Source organism: Caretta caretta, chromosome 28, assembly GCF_965140235.1.
Source record: "Caretta caretta isolate rCarCar2 chromosome 28, rCarCar1.hap1, whole genome shotgun sequence".
Lineage (NCBI taxonomy): Eukaryota > Metazoa > Chordata > Testudines > Cheloniidae > Caretta > Caretta caretta.
Genome location: NC_134233.1, coordinates 7,126,418 through 7,153,055, shown reverse-complemented (window position 1 = coordinate 7,153,055; position 26,638 = coordinate 7,126,418). Strand labels below are relative to the sequence as shown.

General features: G+C 47.9%; 3 protein-coding genes across 8 annotated transcripts in view; 1 reads left to right on the top strand and 2 right to left on the bottom strand.

The window, feature by feature from the left end:
* Window positions 1-26,638, bottom strand: part of LOC125629208 (uncharacterized) — a 333,186-nt gene that overhangs the window by 20,400 nt on the left and 286,148 nt on the right. For 5 of the 6 annotated variants that reach the window (XM_075124119.1, XM_075124120.1, XM_075124122.1 and 2 more), the window contains exon 2: window positions 2,931-3,072. The gene's annotated coding sequence lies outside the window, so the exon portion shown is untranslated. Of the gene's footprint in view, window positions 1-2,930; window positions 3,073-4,002; window positions 4,192-26,638 lie in introns of those variants that run through there. The other variant, XM_048834595.2, reaches the window with a different exon arrangement.
* LOC125629205 (uncharacterized) overlaps window positions 1-26,638 on the bottom strand; it is a 262,178-nt gene that overhangs the window by 105,603 nt on the left and 129,937 nt on the right. The gene's annotated exons all lie outside the window — the stretch shown is intronic.
* LOC125629198 (uncharacterized) lies at window positions 5,100-26,506 on the top strand. The gene is made up of 6 exons (XM_075124110.1): window positions 5,100-8,293; window positions 9,994-10,141; window positions 12,255-12,366; window positions 13,052-13,178; window positions 19,491-19,607; window positions 20,944-26,506. The coding sequence occupies exons 3-6, from the start codon at window positions 12,286-12,288 to the stop codon at window positions 22,401-22,403; spliced, it is 1,785 nt and encodes a 594-aa protein (XP_074980211.1). The 5' UTR covers window positions 5,100-8,293; window positions 9,994-10,141; window positions 12,255-12,285; the 3' UTR covers window positions 22,404-26,506.

The following is a 26,638-nucleotide window of genomic DNA, read 5'->3' as shown; positions in this document are numbered from 1 at the left end:
TCATTCATTTTCTGATATAGCTGTAAAACTAATCTGAAAAGTTTTCAAAATAAATCACGGTTTAAAAATGTATAGTGTGTACCTTCTAAAAATGAAACCTACATCTATCTCTGAGTTATGAAGAATATGTATTAAGATTATAACAACCAACAAGAACTTTTATGTAGAGAACCACGACTAAATCACTAGTCAGGAAGACTCGATTTAAATCAAATCCACCCTGCGGCTGCCCCTCCATTACCAGCTGCACTGTTCAGCCAGCCCCAGGCCTCAGTAAGGTCACTGTCCCCCACCTGCCCTCGAAAGCCTTCGAACTGGGACATGGTGCACCAGTGCCAATCAGAGTGCACTAGTGTAAATTCTGCCTGTACTAAGGGTTTGCACCAGTGCCTAAAACACCAGCGTAGCAGAGACCTTCAGTACCTGAAACAGCAGTATGATGGCACTAGAACTGGGATCTATTTCTAGCTCCGTTACAGACAGCCTGGGTGACCTTGGACATGTCAATTTTTCTCCTCCCAACTTTAGTCTATTTACGCAGCTGCCCACTCACTGGAGAGAGAGGAGACCCCAGAGCTGCTCACCACTAAAATCTGTGTGGGTATCACCAGAGCTAAGGTAGTTCAACTCTGGAATAGTCTTACAAGGCTGGCTTCTCTTTCCCTGGAAGTTTTGAAGAACAGGTAGGACAAACCTTTGTCAGAGATAATCTGCACATATTTGGTCCTACCTCAGCAAAGAGAGCTGGACTTCATAACATCTTGAGGTCCTTTCCAGACTGACATTTCTATGATGCTATTCAATATATACATATAAAAACACAACATACAGAAAGATGCCCACCACAACATAACGTCAGGCAACTCAGGAAACAAAAACAACAACAAAAAAAACCCTACACTCCAGAGCATAAAATGACAATACAAAGGAAAAGAAAGCAACACAATGCAAACTAACACACCCTAAAGTACACAATGAAAAAGAGCTCAAAACAAACCAACACAACACAGGCACCAAACAAGCTGAGGTAAAACAATGCACCATAAAACTATGCAACTTGACATGGTGCATCACAGTTCCAACAGCTCAGAGTAGAACATGGCACAGCATGTCATAAATATAAAGGGAAGGCTAAATACCTTTAAAATCCCTCCTGGCTAGAGGAAAAACCCTTTCACCTGTAAAGGGTTAAGAAGCTAGGATAATCTCGCCGGCACCTAACCAAAATGACCAATGAGGAGACAAGATACTTTCAAAAGCTGGGGGGAGGGAGAAACAAAGCCTCTATGTCTGTTTAATGCTTTTGCCGGGAACAGAAAGGAATGGAGTCTTAGAATTTAGCAAGTAATCTAGCTAGAGATGCGTTAGATTCTGTTTGTTTAAACGGCTGAGAAAATAAGCTGTGCTGAATGGAATGGATATTCCTGTCTTTGGGTCTTTTTGTAACTTAAGGTTTTGCCTAGAGGGATTCTCTATGTTTTGAATCTAATTACCCTGTAAGGTATTTACCATCCTGATTTTATAGAGGTGATTCTTTTACTTCTATTAAAATTCTTCTTTTAAGAACCTGATTGCTTTTTCATTGTTCTTAAGATCCAAGGGTTTGGGTCTGTGTTCACCTATGCAAATTGGTGAGGATTTTTATCAAGCCTTCCCCAGGAAAGGGGGTGTAGGGTTTGGGGAGGATTTTTGGGGGGGGAAGGACGTTTCCAAGCGGGCTCTTTCCCGGTTATATATCTGTTAGACGCTTGGTGGTGGCAGCAATAAAGTCCAAGGGAAAAAGGAAAATAGTTTGTACCTTTGGGAAGTTTTAACCTAAGCTGGTAAAAATAAGCTTAGGAGATTTTCATGCAGGTCCCCACATCTGTACCCTAGAGTTCAGAGTTGGGAAGGAACCTTGACACAGCACAAAAGAGAATTATTTCAATGTAGGCATGGAAGGGATCTTGAGAAGTCATCTACTCAAGCCTCCTGTGATGAGGCAGGTCTAAGTATCTCTAACCTGGTCTTAAAAACCTCCAATGAAGGAAATGCCACAGCCTCTCTTTGAAGACAATGCAATGTGAACACAGGCCACAACACCACTGTACACACACAAGCTGGGCTTGGGGTTAAGGGGAGAGGCAAGGATTCAAATAATCTGGGTTCAGATCCCAGTTTTGCCCCAAATTCTCCATGCAAACTTGAGCAAATTACTTCAGCTCTCTGAGTTTCAGCTTCCCCATCTGTAAAATGGAGAGTAGCCTCCCACTATTTGCCTGTTTAGCTTTTGAGCTTTTCATGGCAAGGACTGTCACTGGGGCATATCTACACTGCAGTTAGACACCAGCAGCTGGCTCGTGCCTGCTGGCTTGGGCTTACACAGCTCAGGCTATGGGGGCTGTTTAATTGTGGTGTAGATGTCCCGGCTTGGGAGCTAGCCCAAGGTCTGGCACACTCCAACCTCACAGGGTCCTACAGCCTGGCTCCAGCCCTAGCTCAGACATCTACACAGCAGTTAAACAGCCCCTTCACCTGAGCCCTGTGACCCTGAGTCAGCTGGCATGGGCCAGCTGTGGGCTTTTAATGGCAATGTAGACATACCCTCGGTGTCTGTTCAGCAACAGTCACAATGGGGACCCTGATCTTGGTCACTGTCTGTGCAGAACCCTGCACAACAAGGGGCCTGACCTCAAACAGGGGTTACAGGCATTACAGGATCCATGATTTTCTTTGGGGTCCCTGCAGCACCAGCCAAAATGTGGGGCCAGGATCTCTGTCAGGGTCCGTGCAGTGCCTGGTACAGCGGTGGGGGGTGATCTTCATCAGGTTAAGTGCAATGCCAGGCCCAACTGGGACACGGATCTCAGTTGGGGTCTCTAAAGTACCCAGCACAATGGTGGCCGCCGTCATGCACTGCCTGGCACAAGAGGGCCGGATCTCAGTTTTACCTGAAACAGTAGGGTCTGATCACACTTGGGGGCTCTTCAGTGCCTGGCAGAACAGGGCCCAGATCTCAGTTGGGATCTCTGCACCACCTGGCAGAATAGGGCCACGCTCAGTAGGAGAGGAGCCCTGATCTCAGTCAGACACCTGGAGAGAAAAGTGGGAAGATTTTCGAGAATTTGATATCAGTGTTTCAGAACGGAGGAGAAAATGGGGCACAAATGAAATATTTGCCACTATAAGAGAGAAGCACCAACATCTGGGGAGATTTTATGCCACTATTCAACAGTTCAAGAGAAAGGAGGGGAAATCTGAGGGGATTATACAGTGATATTCAATCAACAACAGAGTGGGATGGATTCTTCTTGCCTCACACTCACATGGCCGGCAGGGAGCCCTGGGTGATGTGGCTTTCACAGGGGAAAGGAGTGGGGCTGGAGTCAGAAGGTCACTGGCAGTGGGGTCTGGGAATGTGACTAGCCGGTGGTGTCTTAGGGGGGCTGCTGGGTTGGGCAGGGTGGGGGCGGGGAAGTAGTAGGGGCTGGGAAACCTGGGACTGGGCCGTCTCCATCTGGGGCACTTCCCACAGAATGTCAGGGTTGGAAGGGACCTCAGGAGGTTCCCCCCTAAACCGGGACAAGTCACTGCAGGTAAAATGGGGGGGACACCCCCCCCCCAAGGCGGAGATTTGAAGTGGCCACGGGCGAAGTGGGGAGGAAACGGGGTCCGGGGGGGGGGGGGCAGAGCCCGTCTCAGGGAGGTGGGGAAGGGGGGGGGTCACCCGGGCTGCTGCCGGGAGCGAAAGGGGGCAGGGCGGGAGCGGGCCCCAGGGGAGGGGGCAGCGGTAAATCCGAGGGGATCTCAGCCCCCCCCTTTCCCTCCCCGCCCCTCGGGGGCCCCGGCTCTTCTCCCCCCCCCCCCCCGGCCATGTCCGGGCTGCGCCGACATTTTCCCTCCGCCCCTTTCCCCAGGTCTCCCCCCCCCGCCCGGCCCCACGCAGGGACCCCGGGGGGGGCTGGTCCCCCCCCCGGACACTGGGGCAGCGTCACCGCCCGGCCCCGGGGCTCGCTCCGGTACCTGGAGGCTGCAGCTCCACAGCGGGGCGGGCCCGGGGGGGGTGGATGAAGGTCTCCCCGGCACAGACCCTTCGGCCCCGCCCGGCCCCGCAGCCCCGGGGCGCAGCAGCTGATCCGGCCCCGCCCGGCTCCCGAACCAGGGGCTCTGGGAAATGCAGCGCCTGCGAGCTCCGCCTCTGCGCATGCGGGACCCCCCCCCAACCCCGCGATCTGCGCATGCCCGGAGCCGGGAAACATGGCGGGGCGGGGTCACATCTCTCCCTGCACTCCTCTCTGTGGGCGGGGCAAAGACAAGGGCTCGAGTTGCACGAAACCCTCCTCCGCCTCCGGGAGAGGCTCCAGCGGCCGCGCGCGAGCCAGGCAGAGCCGCAGCGCCCCGCGCGCCTTCCCAGACCGCCTCGTCATCCCCTTTTACGTCACTTCCGTTCCCGGGAGAGTCAAGAACTACATCTCCCAGCCTGCCCCGGGAGGCGCTTCCGCCCTCTGCAGCGCAGGTAAGGGTCAGCCTGACTCTCCCCGAGCCTCTCATCCCCTCCCCCCGCAGACACCCCCGGCCCACGCCCCTCCCCCAGCCGGCGCCTCTCAGACCCGACCACACACACCCCCCCCCCGCCCGGAGCCCCCCGGCGCCTTCCCGCCTCTCAGGCGACCTCTGGGGTCCCGGGGGCGGGGCCTGGTCCCTCGCGGCCCCGCCCCTGGGCCCGGCCGCGCCCCCCTTGGCCAGCGCCGGGGCCCCCGAGGCGGCGACCGGCCCGGCGGCCGGGGAGACCCGCCCAGCGGCTGGCCCTGGGGCCGGGGGTCTCCTGCCCGAGGGGCGCGTCCCGGGGGTCGGGCAGCGGGTCGCGGTCACTTGCGCCCCCCGCGTGGCTCCGCGCCTGGCCGGGGAGCGGCCCCGGAGCGCGACCCGCCCGTCCCCGGCCGCGGAGCCCTGCGAGCGAGCCCGGGCCGGGGCCGCGCTGGTGCTTCCCCCGGAGCCTGGTGTACCCCAGGCCGGGGGCTGGAGGAGCCGCTGGCCCCGGGAGGACCCCGCCGCGTGCCCCCAGGTGGGCGCGCCCCCCGGCGGAGAGCCCCCGGTGCCGGGAGCCCGGCCCCCCGGCCGCCCCGGCTTCCCGCCGCGCCCCGGGGCCGGCTCGGCTTTGCTCCCCTCGCCTCAGACAGCCCGGCTCCCCTCGCGGGGTCCCCCCTGCTGCCACGGCCCCGGGCCGAGTCCGAGAGAGGCCGTCTCCTGCGGGGCCCAAGCAGCACGGGGCTGTGACGGGTCGGTGCGGAGGGAGCAGTTCCTGCCCCTCCCTCCCGTCTGCCTTTCAGAGCTTGCCCCGTTTTCTCTCTCATTCCCCAGTGCTCATGTGACAGCCTCAGATCTGGGAAGTGTGACCTGCAGCGAATTTTATTTCTGTGGGAAATTGTCCTGAATCATTCCCCAAATGAGAAGGGGCTTAATGGGTGCAGCTTGCCGAGCCCTGAGACCCAGCTGCCTCTGGGGCGGGATGGGGTGGCCATTCTGTGCCAGCACCAAAGCAAGGAGGGAAGAAAACCCACTGGAGACTGTCCAGCCCAAGGTTACGCAGTCCTGGCTACTGCTGCCCCCAACTGCCCAACACAGCTCCCCCCCCAGCCGCCAGTCACCTGCCTGCCCCTGCTGCTGCCTCCTCCCCACTGCCAGGGAGTTTTCCTGCTCCATACTCCCCTCACCTACCCTCTTAAAGTACCTCCCCAAAGGGCTCCCTGCTGCCCATGTGAATGGTGTGTGTGTGTGTGTGGGGAATTATTACTGTCTGTTTAATGAACTTCCATATACAATCCCATCAAAGTGTCCAACTACTCTCACTTAACAGAAAATCTCTTCAGATCTGGGTGCTTTTATCTCATTATCAAATATTTCTTTTTAGACCTATTTCTTCCCCAGTTCTCCAAGATAGATCTAAAATATCCTGTGTGCAGTGCTGTAGTAGCCATGGTGGTCCCAGGATATTGGAGACTGCCCCCTTGATTTATATACAGATGTTCCGTGTTATTCTCCATCCCATTCCTTATGAATCTGCACGTGTTAGCTTTTTTGCTGGCAGCTGTGCATTGAGTGGAGCTTTTCATTGATCTGTCTACCGCAACATGCAGATCCCTTTCTTGAGTTGTGTAGCCGATAATATGTTCTGCTGATGCCACTAGGTGTAATGCATGTTCATAGGCGTTTCTCCCCTCTTCCTTATTTGTATTTCTTCTCCCTACTAATGTTGGGGTGTCCTGCTCCTATAGGTTTGTGTATTAATGATCTTATAATCTTGGGGTCAAATGTGTCAATTCGGTGCTGTGGCACTCCTGTGGTCAGACATCTGTGAATGTTCTATTGAAAAGCCTGTGTTAGCTCATGTTCCTCTGGTTGGCTGATGTCTTTATGGATGAAATTCCCCCTTAGATACTCTGTTTCCAGTTCTCCAAACCTTAGGGGTGACTGTTAGACCATTTATCTGTGCCAGAGTTCATAGGCCTCAAGCCTTATACTAACTGCTCAAGCCAGTATCGTACAGGATACAGGCCTGTTGGTTCTTTGCATTACTGCTGCATAAAATAAATGCTAAAGCTGGATCTATGGGCTGCATTTGATAGTTAATTTACCCCACAGTGTATAAGTAGCTGCAGTTTTTCTCTCCAATGTGCATTGCTTTGCATTTAGAAAGACAAGGTGAGTGAGGTAATATCTTTTATTGGACCCGCTTCACTTGGTGAGAGAGACAAATCTCTGAGCTACACACAGGTGTCGTCTTCAGGAGAGTGGCCTAAAAATTGTCCTCCTTTCTCTCTAGCTATCTATTTCTAATTTAATATTCCCTGAGATTTTTTCCATGTCTCACTAATAATAAAATATTAACATAAAATATCCTCAGATTTTGACCTTTGTTCCAATTTTTGAATATACTTAGAAAAGTTTTGCCGATGTTTCCCATTTTCTCTCAATTTGTCAAATAACAATATGAAATTCACTCTCATTTTACCTCCTTACCTACTATTGACTATCGATATTAAAATCCCTCACATTTTTCCACTTTCCTTTCTAGTTTGTGAAAATCGATCAAAATTCTCCACATTTCCACCCTTTTCTCTTTAATGACTTAACATGGATGTCAGTCTTTTTTCATGTAATTATCAAATGTCTGTTTAAAAAAACCATCTTTTGTTTGGAGATGTTCCCATGTTTAGTTGCAGCAAGTTCTCCTGTTTTGGAGGAATTTGTTACCGTAGTCATTCTCCATCCTGCCGGTTGCAGGGAGTTAAAGGGTCAACTTTCTCCTCTCATTTGAGACTCATTTCTTTCCCCCTTTATCTTCATTAAAATGTTTGCTGATGAAAGTGACTTGCCCCATATTTAATACACATCAAAGCCAGAGGCCTCCCCCTCTTTCAGGGAATGGTATCTCCCAGCTGCTCACAGGACAGTTGGCTGGACCCTTTTCTTTTCCTCGGGGGGCACAGGATGAGGGCTCGGTCTGTGCCTGGCTCCTTGCTGCCGAGGCTGTACCCAGAGTGGCTGAGAATCTCCATGCTGTTAGCCCCTCACCATGTTCACCAGCAGTATCCCAAACACCCATGACGAATGGTCTCCATGAGGGGTGGTTTCATCCAGTGCTGAGATGTGGTCGTCTCTGGAGTGGGTCCCTATTGGCCGTTATCTGCCAGTCACCGGGCATGGAAATTTCTTTAAAAATGTGGCTCCTCCATGCCATGCATTCTCCTGTGAAAGAAGCATCGCCTAGGGCTCCCCACACCTGTGTGAATGGCTGGCAGGGGCTGCTGATAACTTTCTATCCATTTGTCAATTACTGATATGAAATCACGATTGGCTTTGCTTCTCTCCCCGTTTTCAAAACTGGAGGAACTTCAAGTTTGGGAGGGAAAACTTTTGCTTTGAATCCCTCTCAGAAGAAGAGGGTGAGGGAGGAGGAAAGGACTCTGGCCTCATCCCTCCTGAGCCGTGTTTCTGGTTTCACTCAGACCAGTGTTAATCGAGAGACACTTCAAGGAAGAACATGCAGTGACTCCAGATTAATGGGGGCAAATAAAATCAGGATATGTCCCTGTGGGGAGGGGGTTTCAGTTGTTGCTAAAGGGACGGGGGGAAGCCCTCAGTCTCTGTCTGACTGTGTCTCTCTTCTCAGGATGTTAGGGTTGAGCTTCCTGGGTCAGACGCTGCTGCCTGCATTGTGATCTGGGAGACCAGTCTGACCAGCTGTTGCTCCCCTGGTGGGGTCTGGGCTTGGGAGTGAGTTGGAGTGAAGCTTCCTCTGTGCCCAGGCAAGGTGAGGACTTTCTCCAGCTGTAATTAGCTCCATGGGCCAGCCCTAGGCTCTGCCCACACCACATTTGAGCCAGATACTCCAAGTGATTGATAAAGACCTCAGGGGACGTGCTGGGGATGGGTATGAAAAGACTCTGCACAAATAGCCCCTTCTCACCCCACATCTCTCCTCCCCTTAGCAATTGCAGGAGCCAATCCAGCCATAGGAGAGTGAACACCCAGGAATGGCTGTCTGTCTGCCAGAGGGGGAGGGCCAGGAGATGGGAAACACAAGGAGAAAAGGGAGAGAGAGATTGATAGGGCAGTGGGAGAAATAACTGGGGAGAGAGATTCCCAGATCTCTAACCTGCCCCCACACACTTAACTGCATCATCCCTGGGCAGATTCCCTTTCCAGTGAACAAGGTGAGGTGCAGGGAGAGGAAAAGCCGATTCCTGACTCTCCCTGTGCCCCCGGCTGTGGGAGTGTGCTGCCCCGGGGACAATGTCAAGGGAAATCTTCCAAAGTCACTCCTTTTGTTCTGCTCTTGTCTCGTATTTGGTTTCCAGACTTTGTTACTGGGAGGGTTTCAAAATGTCTTGGTTTAGTGCTAGTGGGGTGGGCTGGGTCAGTGCTGTAATAAAGTGACCAAACATTTCCTCAGAATAGAATCATAGAACTGTAGGGCTGGAATGAACCATGAGAGGTCATCTAGTCCAGCCCCCAACACTGAGGTGTTTGTCCAACCTGTCCTTAACAACCTCCAATGATGATGAATCCAAAACCTCCCTTGATAACCTATTCCAGTACAGAATTAGCCTTCGTCACAACTGAATCACAAGGCTAGCTGAGATTCAGTTTGTGATCCACTATAACCCCCAGATCCTTTTGAGTAGTACTGCCCCCCACTTTTTCTCAGATTCTTGAACATGGGTATACAGGGGTTTCCCCTCTATTCGTTTATCAAATATTCATGTGAAATACACACAGATTTTACCTCATATCAACAACTGATATAAAATCCCTCTGATTTTCCACTTTCCCCTCTATAATTTGCAAAATGGATCCAAAATCCCTCCGATTTGCACCCTTTCTCTTTCATTTCTGAACATTGATCTCAAAACTCAGGTTTTGCCTCTTTCTATGTTGTTATCAAATGTCAATTAGAAATCCTGTTGGGTTTAAGGCTGTTCCCCCATATTTCTAAATCCCAGCAACTTCTCCTTCCTTGGAGGGAACCTGTGGCCCTTAGTCATTCTCCATCCTGGATGTTGCAGGGGGTTAAAATTGCCCAGTGATCATCTTTCTCCGCTCCTTTGAGAAACATTTTTCCCTCCTTTATCTCTGTTAAAAGGTTTCCCGAAGAAAGAGACCAGCCACATATTTAATACAAATCAAAGCCCTGTCTGGGGGATCAGTGGTTCCCAGCTGGTACCAGGAGAGTTGGCTGGACCCTTTTCTTTTCTCCAGCTGGCACGGGGTGAGGAGGTCACTCTGGGTACAGCGTGGGTCTAGAAGTATCCCACACAGCATGACAAATGGTCTCTGTGAGAGGTTTCTTCCTGCCATGCTAAGATGTAGCCACCTCTGGGATGGATGATGCATGGTGGCCATTATTTGCTAGTGACAGGGCATGGAAATTTTTTTCTTATTTTGCAAAAAGAAAAGGAGTACTTAGAGACTAAGATGCCACAAGTACTCCTTTTCTTTTTGTGGATACAGACTAACACGGCTGCTACTCTGTTACCTATTTTGGCCCTCCATGCCTTCCATTCTCCTGTTAAAGAAGCATCCCCAAGGGCTCCCTCTGCTTGTGTGACTGGCCAGCAGAGGATGGTGATAACTTTCTATCCATTTATCAGACACTGAGGTAACACTGTTCCGGGGGGCGGGGGTGTGTGGCATGTCTGTGTGGGGAGATTGCAGCTGGAGCTGAAGGGTAGGGGGAGGCCTCTGGGTGACTGGGCAGGGGGTACCCTAGTCAGGTTGGTGGGTTCTGGAGGTTTGAGGTTTCGGGGGGTAGTTCTGATGTGCCCAGCTCTGAGGCTATGTGTCCTGGAGGTGGGTGTCACTGGGGGCCTGTTGGCTGCAGAACAGTGGGGGTGGGGGTCTCTTGGGGAGGTGGGGCAGGGGGTTAGAGGGTGCCTGGTGCTGTGGCAGGGGCTCTGTCTGGGCTTCCCCTGCAGACTCCTGGGATCATTGCCATGCCCGGTGCACAGAGCTGGGGCGGGGAGTTCTGGCACTAGATTGGGGGATGCCAGGCAGACAGAGTGCGGGGTCCCACTGTAAAGCATCAGGGGGTCTCTGGCAAATGGCATGGCAGATTCTGCTGAAGGGCAGGTGGGGATCCTAGGCAGGCAGTGGGAGAATCCCAGGCAGGCAGTGAGGGACTGAGTTCCCAGTGGGGGGGGGGGGAGGGGGGGAGTGTCCCTGGCTGCTGGGGACTCTTGGAGGAGGGAATCCTTTGGGATTCTCAGGCTGGCAGTGAAGGTCTGGTGGGGGTTCCCTGGCTGGTGGGGCTCTGAGAAGCATCTGGGGTCCCTGGCCAGGGACTATGGGGGCTGGGTCCCAGGGAATACCTGGTGGGACCCTGGCTGGGGGGGTCTGGGCTTTGGACACTGGGGGGGTGTCTGGGGGACCCTGGCTGTGGGGGCTGCTATTAACCATGCTCAGTCTCCTTGATCAGTTTGTGTCAGAATCCTGGCTCCAAGCACTGCCTGTCATTCCTCAGCCATGCCCAGTCACTGTGATAACTTTCTATCCACTTATCAAACACAGATTTTGCTTTTCTCCTCTCTTGAAAACTGCAGGAACTTCCGGTTCCGTTGGGAAAATTCGTGCCCCCAATCCTTGCCCTAGATCTAGGGGGTCAGGGAGGTAAAAAGGGGGTTAGCATTGCCACACAATGGTCTCATCCACAGCATTCTGGACTCATTCTTTCTGAAATCTGGTTTCATTAAGACCATTGTTAAACCAGAGTCACTGCATGGAAAGACAAGGAGTGACTCCAGATGGACAGTGGGGCAAATGAGATTAGCAATTCTCCCTGTGAGGAGGTACTCTCATTAACTGCTCTCCCCAGAGAACTAAAGACGGGAATGCTGCTCAAACACACTGTCCCTCTCTGCTCAGGATATTAGGGTTCAGCTTCCTGGGTCACACATTGCAGCCTTCATTGTGATCTGGGAGACCCAGTGGGGGTTCTGAGCTGGGAAATGAACTTAATTAAAGCTGCTTCTCTGCCTGGCCCAGGTGATGACTTTCTCCAGCTGGTACTAGCCCTATAGGCCCTGTTAATACTAAATTCTGAGCCAGAGACTCCAGGTAACTAAAAGAAACCAAGGGAAAATGCTGGGGTCTGGCATTAAAATGACTCTACACAAACAGCGTTCCCCCCCCCACCCCCATTTCTCCTCCCATTAGCAATTGCAGGGACAAATCCAGCCATGGGGAGCAAACAACCCAGGAATGGGACTTTTGTACCAGGTGGGCAGGGAAAGGGGACAGGGAAAAGGAGATAGAAAGAGAGACTGAAAAGGGCTGTGGGAGAGAAGAGTTTTGAGAGAGATTTCCAGATATCTAATCTGTCCAGACAGATTAATTACTGCATCCTTGGTAGAGTCACTTTCCTGTGGACAAGATGAGCATCAGACAGGGGAAAGCCCAGTTCCTGACTCCATGTCCCTCTTGCTGGGGTGTGGCTGCCATGAGGTCCATGTCAGACGGAATCATCGAAAGTGACTCCTTTGGTTCTCCTTTTTTTGAGCATTTTGTTCAAAGACTTTGTTACAGGATGTGGTGAGGGAGAAGAGAGGTTAAAAATGTGTCCTTGGGCTTAGCCTGGCAGGAGGGGCCAGGTCTGCACTGTAATAAAGAGATCAAGCATTTTTCCAGCATGGCAGAATCTAGGATATCTGTCTGCAGGGAAAGGCCTGGGGGAAGCATGATGTGAAATTAACTAAAGCCTGTTCTGAAACCTCCAGAATTTCCCTTCTCACCCGGCCAGGCTGCAGAATGACGTCCATGTTTCGCTCCAGTTCATTCCATCCTCCCATGGGACAGGGGAGAGAAATGGCTGCAGAGGAGCCAGTTCATGTAGGAATTATTGGCGGGTTCCTGGGGGGTTCCTGCAGGAGGGAGGGGGCAGCAAATACGCCGGAGATGGGAAGGTTTGCACCGTCTGGGTTGGAGCGGGGCAGGAAATTCCCAGGGTGGAGAAAGGGAGGAGGACAGGGGGTGGCAAAGCTGCTGGGAGTTGTTTAATAAGTGGTCTAGATTATAGGAACAGACCCATGAGGTTCGGAGGTGGAAATGCCCTGATCTGTGAAACAGAAAATAACCCACCTATATGGAGCTGGGAAAACTCACCAGACTCCTAGTGCTAGAGCCTGACCCGACTAACCAGCAGCTGCTGTGAGAGATAAAGGGGGCACCCACCAGTCAGGTTTGGGGAGATTCCCCTCCCTTCATATCCAGCTCCTCACAATGAGGAGGGTGTTGGGCTTCCTACCAAGGAGCTCTCCCTGGACCCTGCTAGGGGCTCCATCTCCTGTACCAGTCTGTGGCTAGTAGGTGTGTGGTGGATCTGCTAGGAGAGAGGAGGGGCTCTCTCTTCGTCCCCTCACCCTGGTGTTTCCTGGATGCTCTGAGCAGGGTGGGGGTGGGCCTCTGTTGACTGTGAGCCTCCCAGAGCTTCCATTTGATTGGCTGCTCTCCCCCACAAATAGTGGGGCTGTGAGTAGGGCAGCAGGTACTGAGTGTTGGACTCTTGCTCTTTCAGGGGCTGGTGACCTTCGAGGAGGTGGCTGTGTATTTCACTAGGGAAGAGTGGGCTCTGCTGGACCCCGCTCAGAGAGCCCTCTACAGAGACGTCATGCAGGAGAACTATGAGAATGTGACCTCGCTGGGTAAGGGTTCCTGTCCCCTCTCTTCTTGGAAGGGGAAATGAAGAGATAAGGTTCACACCAGCCCCACAATGCCACCTCTACTCTGTCCTGTTTCAGCATCACCCCAATATGCCAGTGACACACACAGTGCCAGAGACCCTCCCCTGCTGCAGAACACTTTGGCAACAGAGCACAGGAGCAGTATCGCACAGTGTCAAATATCTCCTGTTTACACAAGTAAAACTGGGGGTTAGGTCCAGCATAACCAACAGAAGCTTCCTACCCATGGCCTTCTCTCAAACCCTGAGCTTACTCCACCCAAACCAGAATGTGCTTGGGGTGAAACAAGCAGGCTGCTGGAGTCAGAGCTGCTGGTCCAGGGTTACTTATCACACAGAGACTCAGTGCGTCCTTGAATGCTGGCGGGGGGTATCCAGAGAGGGGAGCTCCAGCAGCAGAACCTTGAATATCACCCAGGATTACAGATGACACAACTCCTCATTGATCTGGATTGTACCCCAGCGTGTGAAAATGACTTAAGTTAGTAGCGAAGCTTCTTGAGACCTGGAGAGTCTTGCTCTCCCATCACCATGTGTAATAGCCATAATCTCTCTTCTCTGCAGGCATCTTGGATTTTTGAGTCCCCCATTGCCAAAGTCACATGACCCTGATTCTTATTTTTCACATTCTGCTTTTCCAGACTAATTAGAATCTGTTGCTCCTGAATTATAGCTTATAATTTCCTAGCGTTCATAGAATATCAGGGTTGGAAGGGACCTCAGGAGGTCATCTAGTCCAACCCCCTGCTCAAAGCGGGACCAATCCCCACCTAAATCATCCCAGCCAGGGCTTTGTAAAACCTGACCTTAAAAACCTCGAAGTAAGGAGATTCCACCACCTCCCCAGGAAACCCATTCTAGTCCTTCACCCCCCTCCTAGTAAAGATTTTTTTCCTAATATTCAACTTTAACCTCCCCCCACTGGAACTTGAGACCATTGCTCCTTGTTCTGCCATCTGCCACCACTGAGAATAGCCTAGATACATCCTCTTTGGCACCCCCTTTCAGGTAGTTGAAAGCAGCTATCAAATCCCCCCTCCAAAGGCAAACTTGGAGATGCTGGGGATTCAACCCAGCGCCTCATACATGCAAAACATGTGCTCTATCACTGAGTTACATCCCCAAACTAGATGTAGCTAAGGACAAACATCCACTTGTCCTTGTTGAACCTCCTCAAGTTTATTTTGGCCCAATCCTCTAATGTGTCTAGGTCCTTCTGTATCCTATCCCTACCCTCCAGCATATCTACCTCTCCTCCCAGTTTAGTGTCATCTGCAGACTTGCTGAGGGTGCAATCCACAGCATCCTCCAGATCATTAATGAAGGTATTGAACAAAACCGACCCCAGGACCAACCTTTTTGGGCACTCCGCTTGATACTGGCAGCCAAACGACATGGAGCCATTGATCACTACCCGATGATCCAGCCAGCTTCCTATCCACCTTATAGTCCATTCATCCAGCCCGTACTTCTTTAACTTGCTGGCAAGAATACTGTGGGAGACCATATCAAAAGCATTGCTAAAGTCAAGGAATAACACATCCACTGCTTTCCCCTCATCCACAGAGCAAGTTATCTCATCATAGAAAGCAATTAGATTAGTCAGGCATGACTTGCCCTTGGTGAATCCACGTTGACTGTTCCTGATCACTTTTTTGTCCTTGAAGTGCTTCAAAATTGGTTCCATGTTTTTTTCAGGGACTGAGGTGATGCTGACTGGCCTGTAGATCCCCAGATCCTCCTCCTTCCCTTTTTCAAAGATGGGCACTACATTTGCCTTTTTCCAGTTGTCCAGGACCTCCCCTGATCACCATGAGTTTTCAAAGATAATGGCCAATGGCTCTGCAATCACATCCGCCAACTCCTTTAGCATGCTTGGATGCAGTGCATCCGGCCGCATGGACTTGTGCTTGTCCAGCTTTTCTAAATAGTTCTGAACCACTTCTTTCTCCACAGAGAACTGGTCACCTCCTCCCCATACTGTGCTGCCCACTGCAGTAATCCGGGAGCTGGCCTTGTTCGTGAAGACAGAGGCAAAAAAAGCATTGAGTACATTAGCTTTTTCCACATCCTCTGTCACTAGGGTGCCTCTCATATTCAGTAAGGGTCCCAGACTTTCCTTGACCACCTTCTTCTTGCTAACATACGTGTAGAAACCCTTCTTGTTATTCTTAACATCCCTTTCTAGTTGCAACTCCAATTGTGATTTGGCCTTCCTGATTTCACTCCTGCATGCCTGAGCAATATTTTTATACACCTCCTTGGTCATTTGTCCAAGCTTCCATTTCTTGTAAGCTTCTTTTTCGTGTTTAAGATCAGCAAGGATTTCACTGTTAAACCAAGCTGGTTGCTTGCCATATTTACTATTCTTTCTACACATTGGGATGGTTTGTTCCTATAAGTTCAATAAGGCTTCTTTAAAATACAGCCAGTTCTCCTGGACTCCTTTCCCCCTCATGTTATTCTCCCAGGGGATCCTGCCCATCAGTTCCCTGAGGGAGTCAAAGTCTGCTTTTCTGAAGTCCAGGGTCCATATTCTGCTGCTCTCCTTTCTTCCTTGTTTCAGGATCCTGAAATCAACCGTCTCATGGTCACTGCTTCTCAGGTTCCCATCCACTTTTGCTTCTCCTACTAATTCTTCCCTGTTTGTGAGCAGGGTTCTCCACACCCAGGGATTTTCCTACTCCTTCCTATTACATTGAACTCACTAGATTCCCTAGTACATAAGAACAGCCATACTGGGTCAGAGCAAATGTCAGTCTAGCCCAGTATTCTGTCTTCTGACAGTGGCCAATGCCAGGTGTCCCAGAGGGAATGAACAGAACAGGTCATCATCAAGTGATCCATCTCCTGTCACCCATTCCCAGCTTATGGAAAACAGAATTTAGGGACACCATCCCTGCCCATCCTGGATAATAGCTTTTGATGTACCTATCCTCCGTGAATTTATCATGTTCTGTTTTTGAACCCTGTTATAGTCTTGGTCTTCACAATATCCTTTGGCAAAGAGCTCCACAGGTTGACTGTGGGTTGTGTGAAGAAATACTGCCTTTTGTTTGTTTTAAACCTGTTGCCTATTAATTTCATTGTGTGATTCGTAGTCCTTGTGTTATGAGAAGGAGTAAATAACACTTCCTTCTTTACTTTCTCCACACCCGTCATGATTTTATAGACCTCTCGGATATCCCCCCTTCTCTTTTCCAAGATAAAAAGTCCCTGTCTTTTTCATCTCTCCTCATACAGAAGCTGTTTCATACCCCGAGTTGGTTTCTCTCCCCCTCCCCCCCCATTTTCTGAACCTTTTCCAATTCCAGTATATCTTTTTTGAGATGGGTTGACCATGTCTGCACACAGTGTTCAAGATGTGGGCGTACCATGGATTTATATAGAGGCAATATGATATTTTCTGACTTACTATCTATCCCTTTCTTAATGATTCCGAACATTCTGTTCACTTTTTGACTGTCTCTGCACACTGAGTGGATGTTTTCAGAGAACTATCCACAATGACTCCAAGATCCCTCTCTTCAGTGGAAAAAGCTAATTTAGACCCCATCATTTTATATGTATAGTTGGGATTATGTTTTCCAATGGGCTATAATATGTGCTATCCTGACATCTAGGACAGCTGAGATCCTGCATTCAGTAATATCCCTGCCCTTCCTGTTCCCTTTCTCCACTGAACCCCACCAGCCCATGCTTACTGTTCCCAGCTTCCCCAGGACTCTCTCGTTGTCTCTGGACCTCTGTGTCAGCAAGAAGCAGTGCCAGGGAGATTTGCCCTCTGTCTGGAGTCTTCGATTTGTGGGACATGGATTTACTTTCTCTGTGTTTTAGGAGACTCTTTGAAATTGAGTATCTGTGACATTAACCACAGTACAATTTGGACTGTTGAACAGCTGTTTCCCCTCAGTTCCCCAAGCTGGGGTGCCTTTTACACTGCTTTACTGTGAGAACAGCCACTCCTGGGCAGTTAACACACAATCTCCGGCATGTAACTCGCTCCCAGCTACATAGTATTGAGTGCTGCTAGTCAGCCACTCACAAATTACAGTGCACCACAGGAGAACCCCAGAAAATTCTCTGGTCCCAGACTTTCTTCCAGAAATGTGCATCTTGCATTGTCCAGCACACTACTGAACAATGCAAGCTCATATGAAGTCTGTCATTTCATCAGTGGAAAAATGACATGCCCCAGCCTTGTTATCCCAAATGGAGTTTGCAACACACTTTAATCCAAACACACTGGTTAGATAAAACTATAAAACAAGATTAACTACCAAAAAAAAAAAAAAAAGATTTTAAGTGACTACAGGTAATGAGGCATAAAAGTCAGAATTGTTTACAAAAGAAATACAAGATGAAACACTAAATGTCTAACTTAACAAGCTAAAATGGATTCAAAGCAAATGTTTCTCTCACCATATGCTGAGACAGGCTGACTTTCCTTTCAGCCAGGACTCCCCCTAACCCGCCCCTGCCCCCCAAGTTCAGTTCTTCAGGAGTTGTCATGAGCAGAGGGAAATGGGGGAGAGAGAGAGAGAGTCCCAAGCATTTTTCTCACCTCTTTTTAAAATTCAGTCCTTTGGACTAGAAACAACGTCAGTTCTCAGCTGAGTCATGGTGACAGGCTGTCTGTTGTAGATATGAGCTTCAAGTGGTCCCTGTAATGGACTGTAAATGTCTTCTTCACACCTTCTCCCTGCCGGAGAATGGCTGTTTGACCAGCTGTTTGCCTTGCTGTCTCTGAAGAACTCCTCTGTGGGTGTTCTCCAGCATTGTAACTTTTTCAGTAATATCACACAGTAAAACCTCATAACTTTAGACACGGTGTTGCTACACATTTTAACAGGAGGATAATATTCAGTAGATTATGCGTTTTCAAATGATACCTCACAAACCAGATTATGTACAAAATTGGTCATAATTTTCTAGAAGAGTGAACAGAGGGGTACAGATGGATACAGTGTCTGTCTGTCTGTGTTTGCAGCAGGTATGTGGGTATTTCAATCTCTCATAAGCAGAGTGTTCAGCAACTTCAAGGACCTGGGGAGATGGTCCTGGGAATTCATTGGTTTACTAAGTGTGACACTGTCTGAAATTGTAAGACCCTTTATTATTATTTATTAATTTTATTATTAATACCAATATGATAAATTGCAATGAGTCGTACTAGATATGCCATGTAATGTGTCAGTGAAAACGTTATGATTTTCTAAGTATGATAATTTTCTTTCTATGTTTGTATCACCTTTGTATTGTGAGTTATAGATATGTAGGGTATATCTGTATTTCCACACTTGTGCAGTGTTGCTGGGTGACACACCCAGATATATTGGCGTCAGCAGTGCCTAGCCGGTTCGATAGCCCATCCAGGGTCATCACCTGTACAATGAACCCATGTAAAGGACTAATGGGATACATCTATTGAGTCAGCAAGACATGCAGGGATATGCCTGTGTACTTAGAACTCCAAGGCTTTTCCATACCATGTGCTGTGAAGCTTGTGTTTGGGACACAGGAAGTACAAGCGACGTGGCAAAAGTAATATAAAGGACAGCTGAATCAACTCCATTTTGTCTTCAGTCCCTCTTCCTACCTCTGGAGCAACTTTTCTACAAACTAAGCTTTAAACAAAGGACTGAATGACCCATCCAAGCTGTGGATATGTTCCAGATGGACTTTGAAGCCAGCAACTCACCAGTACTGCTAAGAACCTGATATATAGATTTCTGAATGTATCTGACTGCTTTCCCATTTAACAACTCCCTTATTGTTTGTTTCTTTTATAATAAACCTTTAGTTTAGATGCTAAAGGATTGGCAGTCAGCATGGTATTTTATGTAAGATCCAAACCTATACTGACCTGGTAATGTCGCTGACCCTTTGGGGTCAGAAGAACATTTTGTCTATTTCTGCAGAGTTTTTAAATAACCTCTCACTGTACTGGACTTAGGTGCTGATTGGGAGTCAGAGAACTAGAATGCAATAAAAGGAGCTGTGTGATTTCTTTTTTCAGCTTCTCGATAACCAGTGTGGGTGATCGGAAGCACTGTTTGTGACTGGTCGGTGAATTTAACTTCAGTGTTAACCACCAGTTTTAGGAGCATCTGCTCTCCCTTTTTCAGCCTCCCCTGACCTTGGCATTTTCAGTGAGGACTGCCCATGGCACACCAGGTCACACTAAGTACTGAAGTTAAATTAATAGAATGTTTGCTTTTTATGACAAAGTCTTATGAAATCAACTGTACTCCTTGGTTTTCTTTCATCTAAGCAGGGTTTCCAGTATCCAAACCTGATGTTCCACCTGGGAGATCACAAGGGGAAGAGTCATGGGTCCCAGACCTCCAGGGTTCAGAGGAAAGAGAGATCCTGAGAGCACCCTACACAGGTGAGGAAACATTAAACCAACTCAAAATCTGTAAGTGCCTGAAGAAAATATCTGGGATGCCCGACAAAGCCCTTGGGAGGTCTCTCAGTTCATTATTGTCCCTAGCAGGGGTTGTATCCTCAGGATAAATATAGCTCATGGCTTCCTGCACATCCTAGCAGACACCAGGCAGTAGCTTCCTCCCTTTCCCCTGCAAATTTGGATGGGATGTGAATGCCAAATTGATCCCCTCCTCTCTCCTATTTGTCTTATAACAAGCACATGGGATCTTTTTTCAGTGAAAAAGGCAATACGTCGCGTTTATTGAAGATACAACAATTAGCATATGCATTCTATCATACCACACAAATACACTGTCCTGCCAGTCGATGTTATAGTTACCAGTCCAGAGTCCAGATCAATCTATTGGCCAGCTAGGTTGATCACAGGTAGGAGGAGCCGGGTTCTGTTGGTTACGACATGATGCTTTGAAGTCTTGGCAGGACAAACCCAAAGTTTCATGGCAAAGCATCCTGTTTATATAGTGATTTTCCTTCATTGGGACCAATGAGTTTTGCACTGGCATGCTGTAATCAATTATTGTATGACAAGTGCTCATTTTCTTAAATTATCCTTTTCATCCTTTATCTTGTTCTTTCATCAAGTTCCTCAGGGAGTTATCCCACGCTGGTTTTGGTCACAGCTGTCTTGTCCCCATTGATAGGTGACTGTCTCGCCTTTAAAGTCGTCAGTCTGTCCCCCTCTGACATTTCAATAGGGGCATGTTGCTGCCTCCTGGAGCCCTTATGTCTGTCTCCAGTTCCTCCCTCATACATCTGGTTCAGCGATGGCCTTCACACTTATCTCTTAAAACACACATTCCTCATTCACAGACAAAACAGAGTTAATTTACACACAACATTTTGAACAGGAACGTCAAATTGCAATGTAAAAGAAAACCATCATGGGATTCTTTCTTATTTCAAAATGGTAAACCTACAACAAATTGGTGACCCTCAAAGATCTGTTACTGCCTTGAAATCAGTCCAGACACAGATTCTGGCTGATGTATCTGTACCCATTGTCCCATTAAGCCGTTCCTTTCTGTTATTCAAAAAGGGTTGCTGGCAGGATATGATCAAATCATACACCAATACATTTAATACATGCTACATTATTATTCTTTATCCTTCATTCTAAATTATATAAAATGCAAACCTAAAATCCTACTACTACATTTGGGGGAAGAGTATGGGGGAGTTGAGTGCCTGATTTTTATTTGACCTCTTTCCAGCGCTTGTTTTGATTTGGCCTTCCCCTTTCCGTCCCTGTTTTGAGGTTTCTGTCTCTATCACAGGAGGTGAAGCAATGGTATGTGAGAAAGAGGAGCAGAATTCTCAGCAGGAAGATGCTGGGCAAGTGGATAAACACAGAGAATTATCACAAAGATTGAAAAGGAATGTGTCCAGGAGTAATGAGCAGGGAAAATCCTGTGAGATTCAGCACCGACCAGAGAGAGAGGAGAGAAACCAGCCAGGGGAGAAAGTGGATAAATGTATTTCCTGTCAGGGAACTCAGAAGGACATCAAGGAAACCACAACCCAGCAGGAAATCCTCAGGGGAAAGAGGAAACATACATGCACTGAGTGTGGGAAAAACTTATGTGACAACTCAGCCCTTATAAAGCATCAGAGAATCCACACAGGTGAGAAACCCTATGAATGCACTGAGTGTGGGAAAAACTTCACTAACAGATCAGCCCTTCTTAATCATCAGAGAATCCACACAGGGGAGAGGCCCTATGAATGCGGTGAGTGTGGAAAATGCTTCACTAAGAGCTCAGCCCTTTCTGAACATCAGAGAATCCACACAGGGGAGAGGCCCTATGAATGCCGTGAGTGTGGGAAAAGCTTCACTCACAGATCAGGCGTTTTCCTCCATCAGAGAATCCACACAGGGGAGAGGCCCTACGAATGCGGTGAGTGTGGGAAAAACTTCACTAGCAGCTCAGCCCTTTCTGAACATCAGAGAATCCACACAGGGGAGAGGCCCTACGAATGCCGTGAGTGTGGGAAAAACTTCACTCAGAGATCAGGCCTTTTTCTCCATCAGAGAATCCACACAGGGGAGAGGCCCTATGAATGCCGTGACTGTGGGAAAACCTTCAATCGTAGCTCACACCTTATTAGGCATCAGAGAATCCATACAGGGGAGAGGCCTTATGAATGCAGTGAGTGTGGGGAAACCTTCACTAACATCTCAGCCCTTTCTGAACATCAGAGACTCCACACAGGGGAGAGGCCCTACGAATGCCGTGAGTGTGGGAAAAACTTCACTCGCAGATCAGGTCTTCTTCAACATCAGAGAATACACACAGGGGAGAGGCCCTATAAATGCAATGAGTGTGGGAAAAGTTTCACTAGCAAATCAGCCCTTTCTGAACATCAGAGACTCCACACAGGGGAGAGGCCCTATGAATGCAGTGAGTGTGGGAAAAACTTCACTCACAGATCAGGCCTTTCTGAACATCAGAGAATCCACACAGGAGAGAGACCCTTTGAATGCCGTGAGTGTGGAAAATGCTTCACTAACACCTCAGCCCTTTCTAAACATCAGAGAATCCACACAGGAGAGAGGCCGTATGAATGCAGTGAGTGTGGGAAAACCTTCATTCGCAGCTCGCACCTTATTAGGCATCAGAGAATCCACATGGGAGAGAGGCCCTGTGAATGCAGTGAGTGTGGGGAAAGCTTCACTCACATCTCAGCCCTTTCTGAACATCAGAGACTCCATACAGGGGAGAGGCCCTATGAATGACGTGAGTGTGGGAATACCTTCTCTTGGCACTAAGCCCATGTTGGCTATCAGAGAATCTGCACGGGAGATCAATACCATAAAAACCTCTAGGGCTATCCGTACTTTTTTTTTCTTTCATACTTTTCCTGATTCCCACATAATAACTTTTAAAGCTGCTTGAACTGTTTGCAGCCCCATTTTCCCTTAGTTTGTCTAGATGAGGGGCCCATTTTTGCCTTTTGCAGTTTGCCCTGTTCTGAGGTGGACCCATTTGTCCTTTCTATCACTTCCATTGTCTCATGAGTAATTTGAGTATGCCCTTCCTATCAGGAACCAGGGAGCATCACATTTATAGCATTCCTCTTATTGCAAAGTTATTGTTAGTCACCGATGATACAGATTGTATCATTGCCAGTTCTTCTCACGTTGCTCTGGGTTGTGCTGAAGAGCAGTTATATTGGGAACTTTTCAAGTTATATTTAAATGAAGAGGAGCAGTGGCAGGGAAAAAAGTGTCCTTTCAGCCTCTGACACTGGAAGGAGACGGGGTGACTCAGAGATTCCCTCCTTCCCCATCACTGCAGAACTGTTACCTCCTGTCTGAGCCATGCAGAGTTTATCTTCATCACGTTCTATCGCTCCACGTCTCAAAGTGTCATGTGATGAAGCGTTCTCAGTTGTCTGTGCTTGGAGATGATACTTTGGCTTCTTTAATCCTATATTGGAGTCACTATGACTGGAGGTGAAAGTGTCAAAGACCTAGAAGGGGAATTCAAATAGATCCCAAACACAGTGTGATCATCTGGAGTTTAAATCCTAGGTTCCATCTATTGGTAAAGTCACTTCTGGCAAGGTGGCTGTTTTGTCTCCCATTATGGGGATGCTAGGATACTAAAATTTTGTAAATAACATAGCTGACTATTGAGACAGTCTGAGTGAAGCTGATTTGAATGGATCAGAGGAGAATGTGATGGGAGAATCTCCTGTCCTGATTCTGAATAATCAGATGTAACCTGCCCTGAAATTTCACTTGACACGTTCATTGTCATGTATTCTATCTCTCTGTGACATGGCTTTTTATCTTTCCTGAAGAGTGTTTGGTCACCCAGTTGGATACTAGTTCTGTTTGATAGGATGTAGCTCAGATTTATTGGAGAATTTAAGACAAATGGCCATTTGCTAAAGTCATAATTTCTCACTTCAGCTTTGCTTTTTCCGCATCCCTCCATGATGACATGGAGACCGTTCAAGTGCAGTTCTGTCAACAGGAGAGAACTCTCCAATTTACTGACATGCTAACAAAGAAACAGTAGTGATTTAAAATCTCCAATCAGAAATTTAAAGAAAAACTGGGCATGTTTCTGGAAGTCATTCTTTACTAACACTGCTGAGATTTTGAGTGGTTTTGTAAAGGATTCTACTTCAGAGAAATGTAAATTTACCCTAACCAAGGCCAAGGATTTGAAAAGAACTGGGGTTGAAAGAATACACACTCAGTTCTTGGTTTCCACCCCAGTAAAGGAAGCTCTGGTGACCAATGACCCCAGGAAAATTGTTTGTACCACTCCACTTACTAGTTCAGTGTTGCTGATTACCGTTCCAAAGGATGCCAGGGTTCGAACAACCTGAGAATAATCACCATTTGGGATCCAAGGGGAAGGAATGTCCTATGAAGCACTCAGTCTTTGGATCCAAACTGGCTGCCTGAGTGGGTAACAAGGACTTTCAGGCTGCAGAAATGATGATAACCAATGAGGCAACGAATGTGTCAGTCTCCATTTTCAGACTTCTGGATACACACATGCTGAGTCCTGATTCTGTGGTTTTGTGTCTGATGCGATGGATACACAATACAGCTGATGTTGGTGCAGCATTGTTATTACAGATGCTCTCAGCCAGCGGGAGAGATCTCTCCCACTATTGGACTTTATTAGCCACCGCCGCTTGTGTGGGGTGGACTATGTTGGCAGGAGAAGCGCTCCTGCTGACGTAATGCCATCTACACGGGGGCCTAGGGCTGTGTAACTACGCTGCTCAGCTGTATTGATTTTTCGCTCCTGTGAGCAATATAGTTACACTGATCAATGTCTTTAGTGTAGACCAGACAGTTTCTCTTGTGTTTTATGCATTTACATCACTTCTCCTCTACCTCCTCCTACTTTGAAACATTAACAAGTTTGAAAAGAGAGATTCTTCCTCATGATGCAAACATTCCCACCTAGGAGACCCCTTCCACCAAGACACATGGCAGAAGAACCAAAGATATATGAACTTACAGCAGTGGTTGGGACCAACGTTGGGCCAAACCACAACTTGAGCCAAGATTCAGTTGTTGGCAATGGGGATTAAAAGAAAACTAACATATATGACAAGAATTTGTGATCTTTGAATATATTCGTGTTACCACTGAAAATGAAATTATAGATGAAGTTATTGGTTAAAGAATAAGAGGCTCATGATAATCTGAATTATTTTGGAAAACTGAAAGTTGTCTTGTTTTTTGTTTTGTTAGTTGTACAGGAAATGATTTCTTATCTTGAAAAGTTAATTTGATTTAATTTACCCCCTGTAGTATAAGGAATTCTGGTAGAAAACCTCACTCCAAAGGTTAGGGTGGGAGAATGTGTGTGAAAAAGAGTGTATAAGAGAATATTGGCCCAATGAAAACTATTTGCAGAGACAAGTTGTATAATTTTTTTACCTGCTTAGACTGTAAGGGTCACTGACTTCCCCACTTCTCTAATTTGCAAAGGAGAGGCATGACATCTGTCATAGGATGTGACCAGCAGGTGGGAAAACTTCAATCATCAACCATCAGTATTAAGGAAAAGGTTGAAGTCCATTGCCTTTTATATCAAAAAGCCATCTAAAGGCTCGTCTACGCTGAAAAGCTATGTTGACATGGCCACATCTGTCAGGAGTGTGAAAAATCCACTCTGCTGAGAGAAGTAGTTAATGTGACCTTAGACCCAGTGAAGACAATGTTAGATTCTTAGAGTACTTCCAGTGTTTGAAGTGTAGACATAGCCTTAGACAGAGTGATCTCCTATGGGAAGCGAGTCATGACATCAATTCTAATTTTGACTCATCTCCCTATATGTGAGAAAGCTGCTAGCATGGAGGGCTGAACCAGCTGTCCCATTGCCTGGTTCCTCAACTGTAGCTACAGTTCTTAGAACCCATCAGTCCAAAGACTGAGAGAAATAGAGTTCCAACCATTGCCATTTTAGTATCTTATTGTTCCCTTCTCTATTTTTTGTGCTGGCCTTTCTATTATATCAGGGAGTGACGGTATAGCTCAGTGCTTGAGAGACAAAAACTCATTGGGGCCGATTGCCAAATGGGTCACTGTTGTTCACAAGCAACTTCTGTATCAGACCTGAGAAACTTGCTGTACCTAATACACTGATTTTATGATATTTATCCAGGAAGCATAGCAGTGAGATCTCTACTGAAAGCTTGTTAATTACTGATACTCCTAATCACTGAGAGAGGTGTGTATGAGCCATATTGAAGAAGTAATGTAAGTGCACGGAAAATGGTATTGTCATGAAAGTGAGTCACTCCAATCATTGGTCTTGTGGGGGACGGCCCATTCCAGTGGGAGGGAATTGTCACCCCTCCCTTGCTAGCTAATTATGCAACGTATTGCTCCATTGTCAACCTTTACACCAACCCAGAAAAGCCAATGGAAAACTATGAAAGCCAAACTGTAGACATCAAAACCCTGTGGAAGTGAAAAGGCTAATATGACAATGAGGAAATCATCCTTTCTGCAAATAAAGACAAAAGACTGCTTCAGTTTATGACAAAAGAGATCCATAACAACCAGTGGTTCTTCATGAAAGGCAGGGCCATGGCTCCTAGGGACTAGCAATCACTGCAATAGACTGAAATGTGAGGTGAGAATCTACTTAGATCGGGAAAGGTAACTATTAAAAAGTGTAGGTTGCATTTTGTGATTTTTGTTTTGTTGGTAACGATTGGTTTCTGTCACTCTCATTTGTTTCTGTTTAAATCTCTCTCTCTTGTTAAATACATTTCTGTTTGTTCAATAACTGTACTCAAGTGCTGTGTGTGATATGGTAGCAGTGATCTACAGTAAAACTGGTAACCTGGGCTATACCATTGCTTTGGGCAGAGGGGATCTGGGATTTCTGTGAATATCTGGTGATCGGGGCTAGACCTCAGAGTGGGACACACTGATGGAACTCCAGGGGTTCGGGTGCCTCTATTGTCAACTGGCAGGGCTGCTGT

Excerpts from the sequence above, each read along its gene's own strand:
- LOC125629198 (XM_075124110.1), top strand. The coding sequence starts at position 12,286 with ATGACGTCCATGTTTCGCTCCAGTTCATTCCATCCTCCCATGGGACAG. Across the intron at positions 12,367-13,051 it reads CTGCAGAGGAGCCAGTTCAT|GGGCTGGTGACCTTCGAGGA; the intron begins GTAGGAATTATT and ends TTGCTCTTTCAG. Across the intron at positions 19,608-20,943 it reads CCTGAGAGCACCCTACACAG|GAGGTGAAGCAATGGTATGT; the intron begins GTGAGGAAACAT and ends TCTCTATCACAG.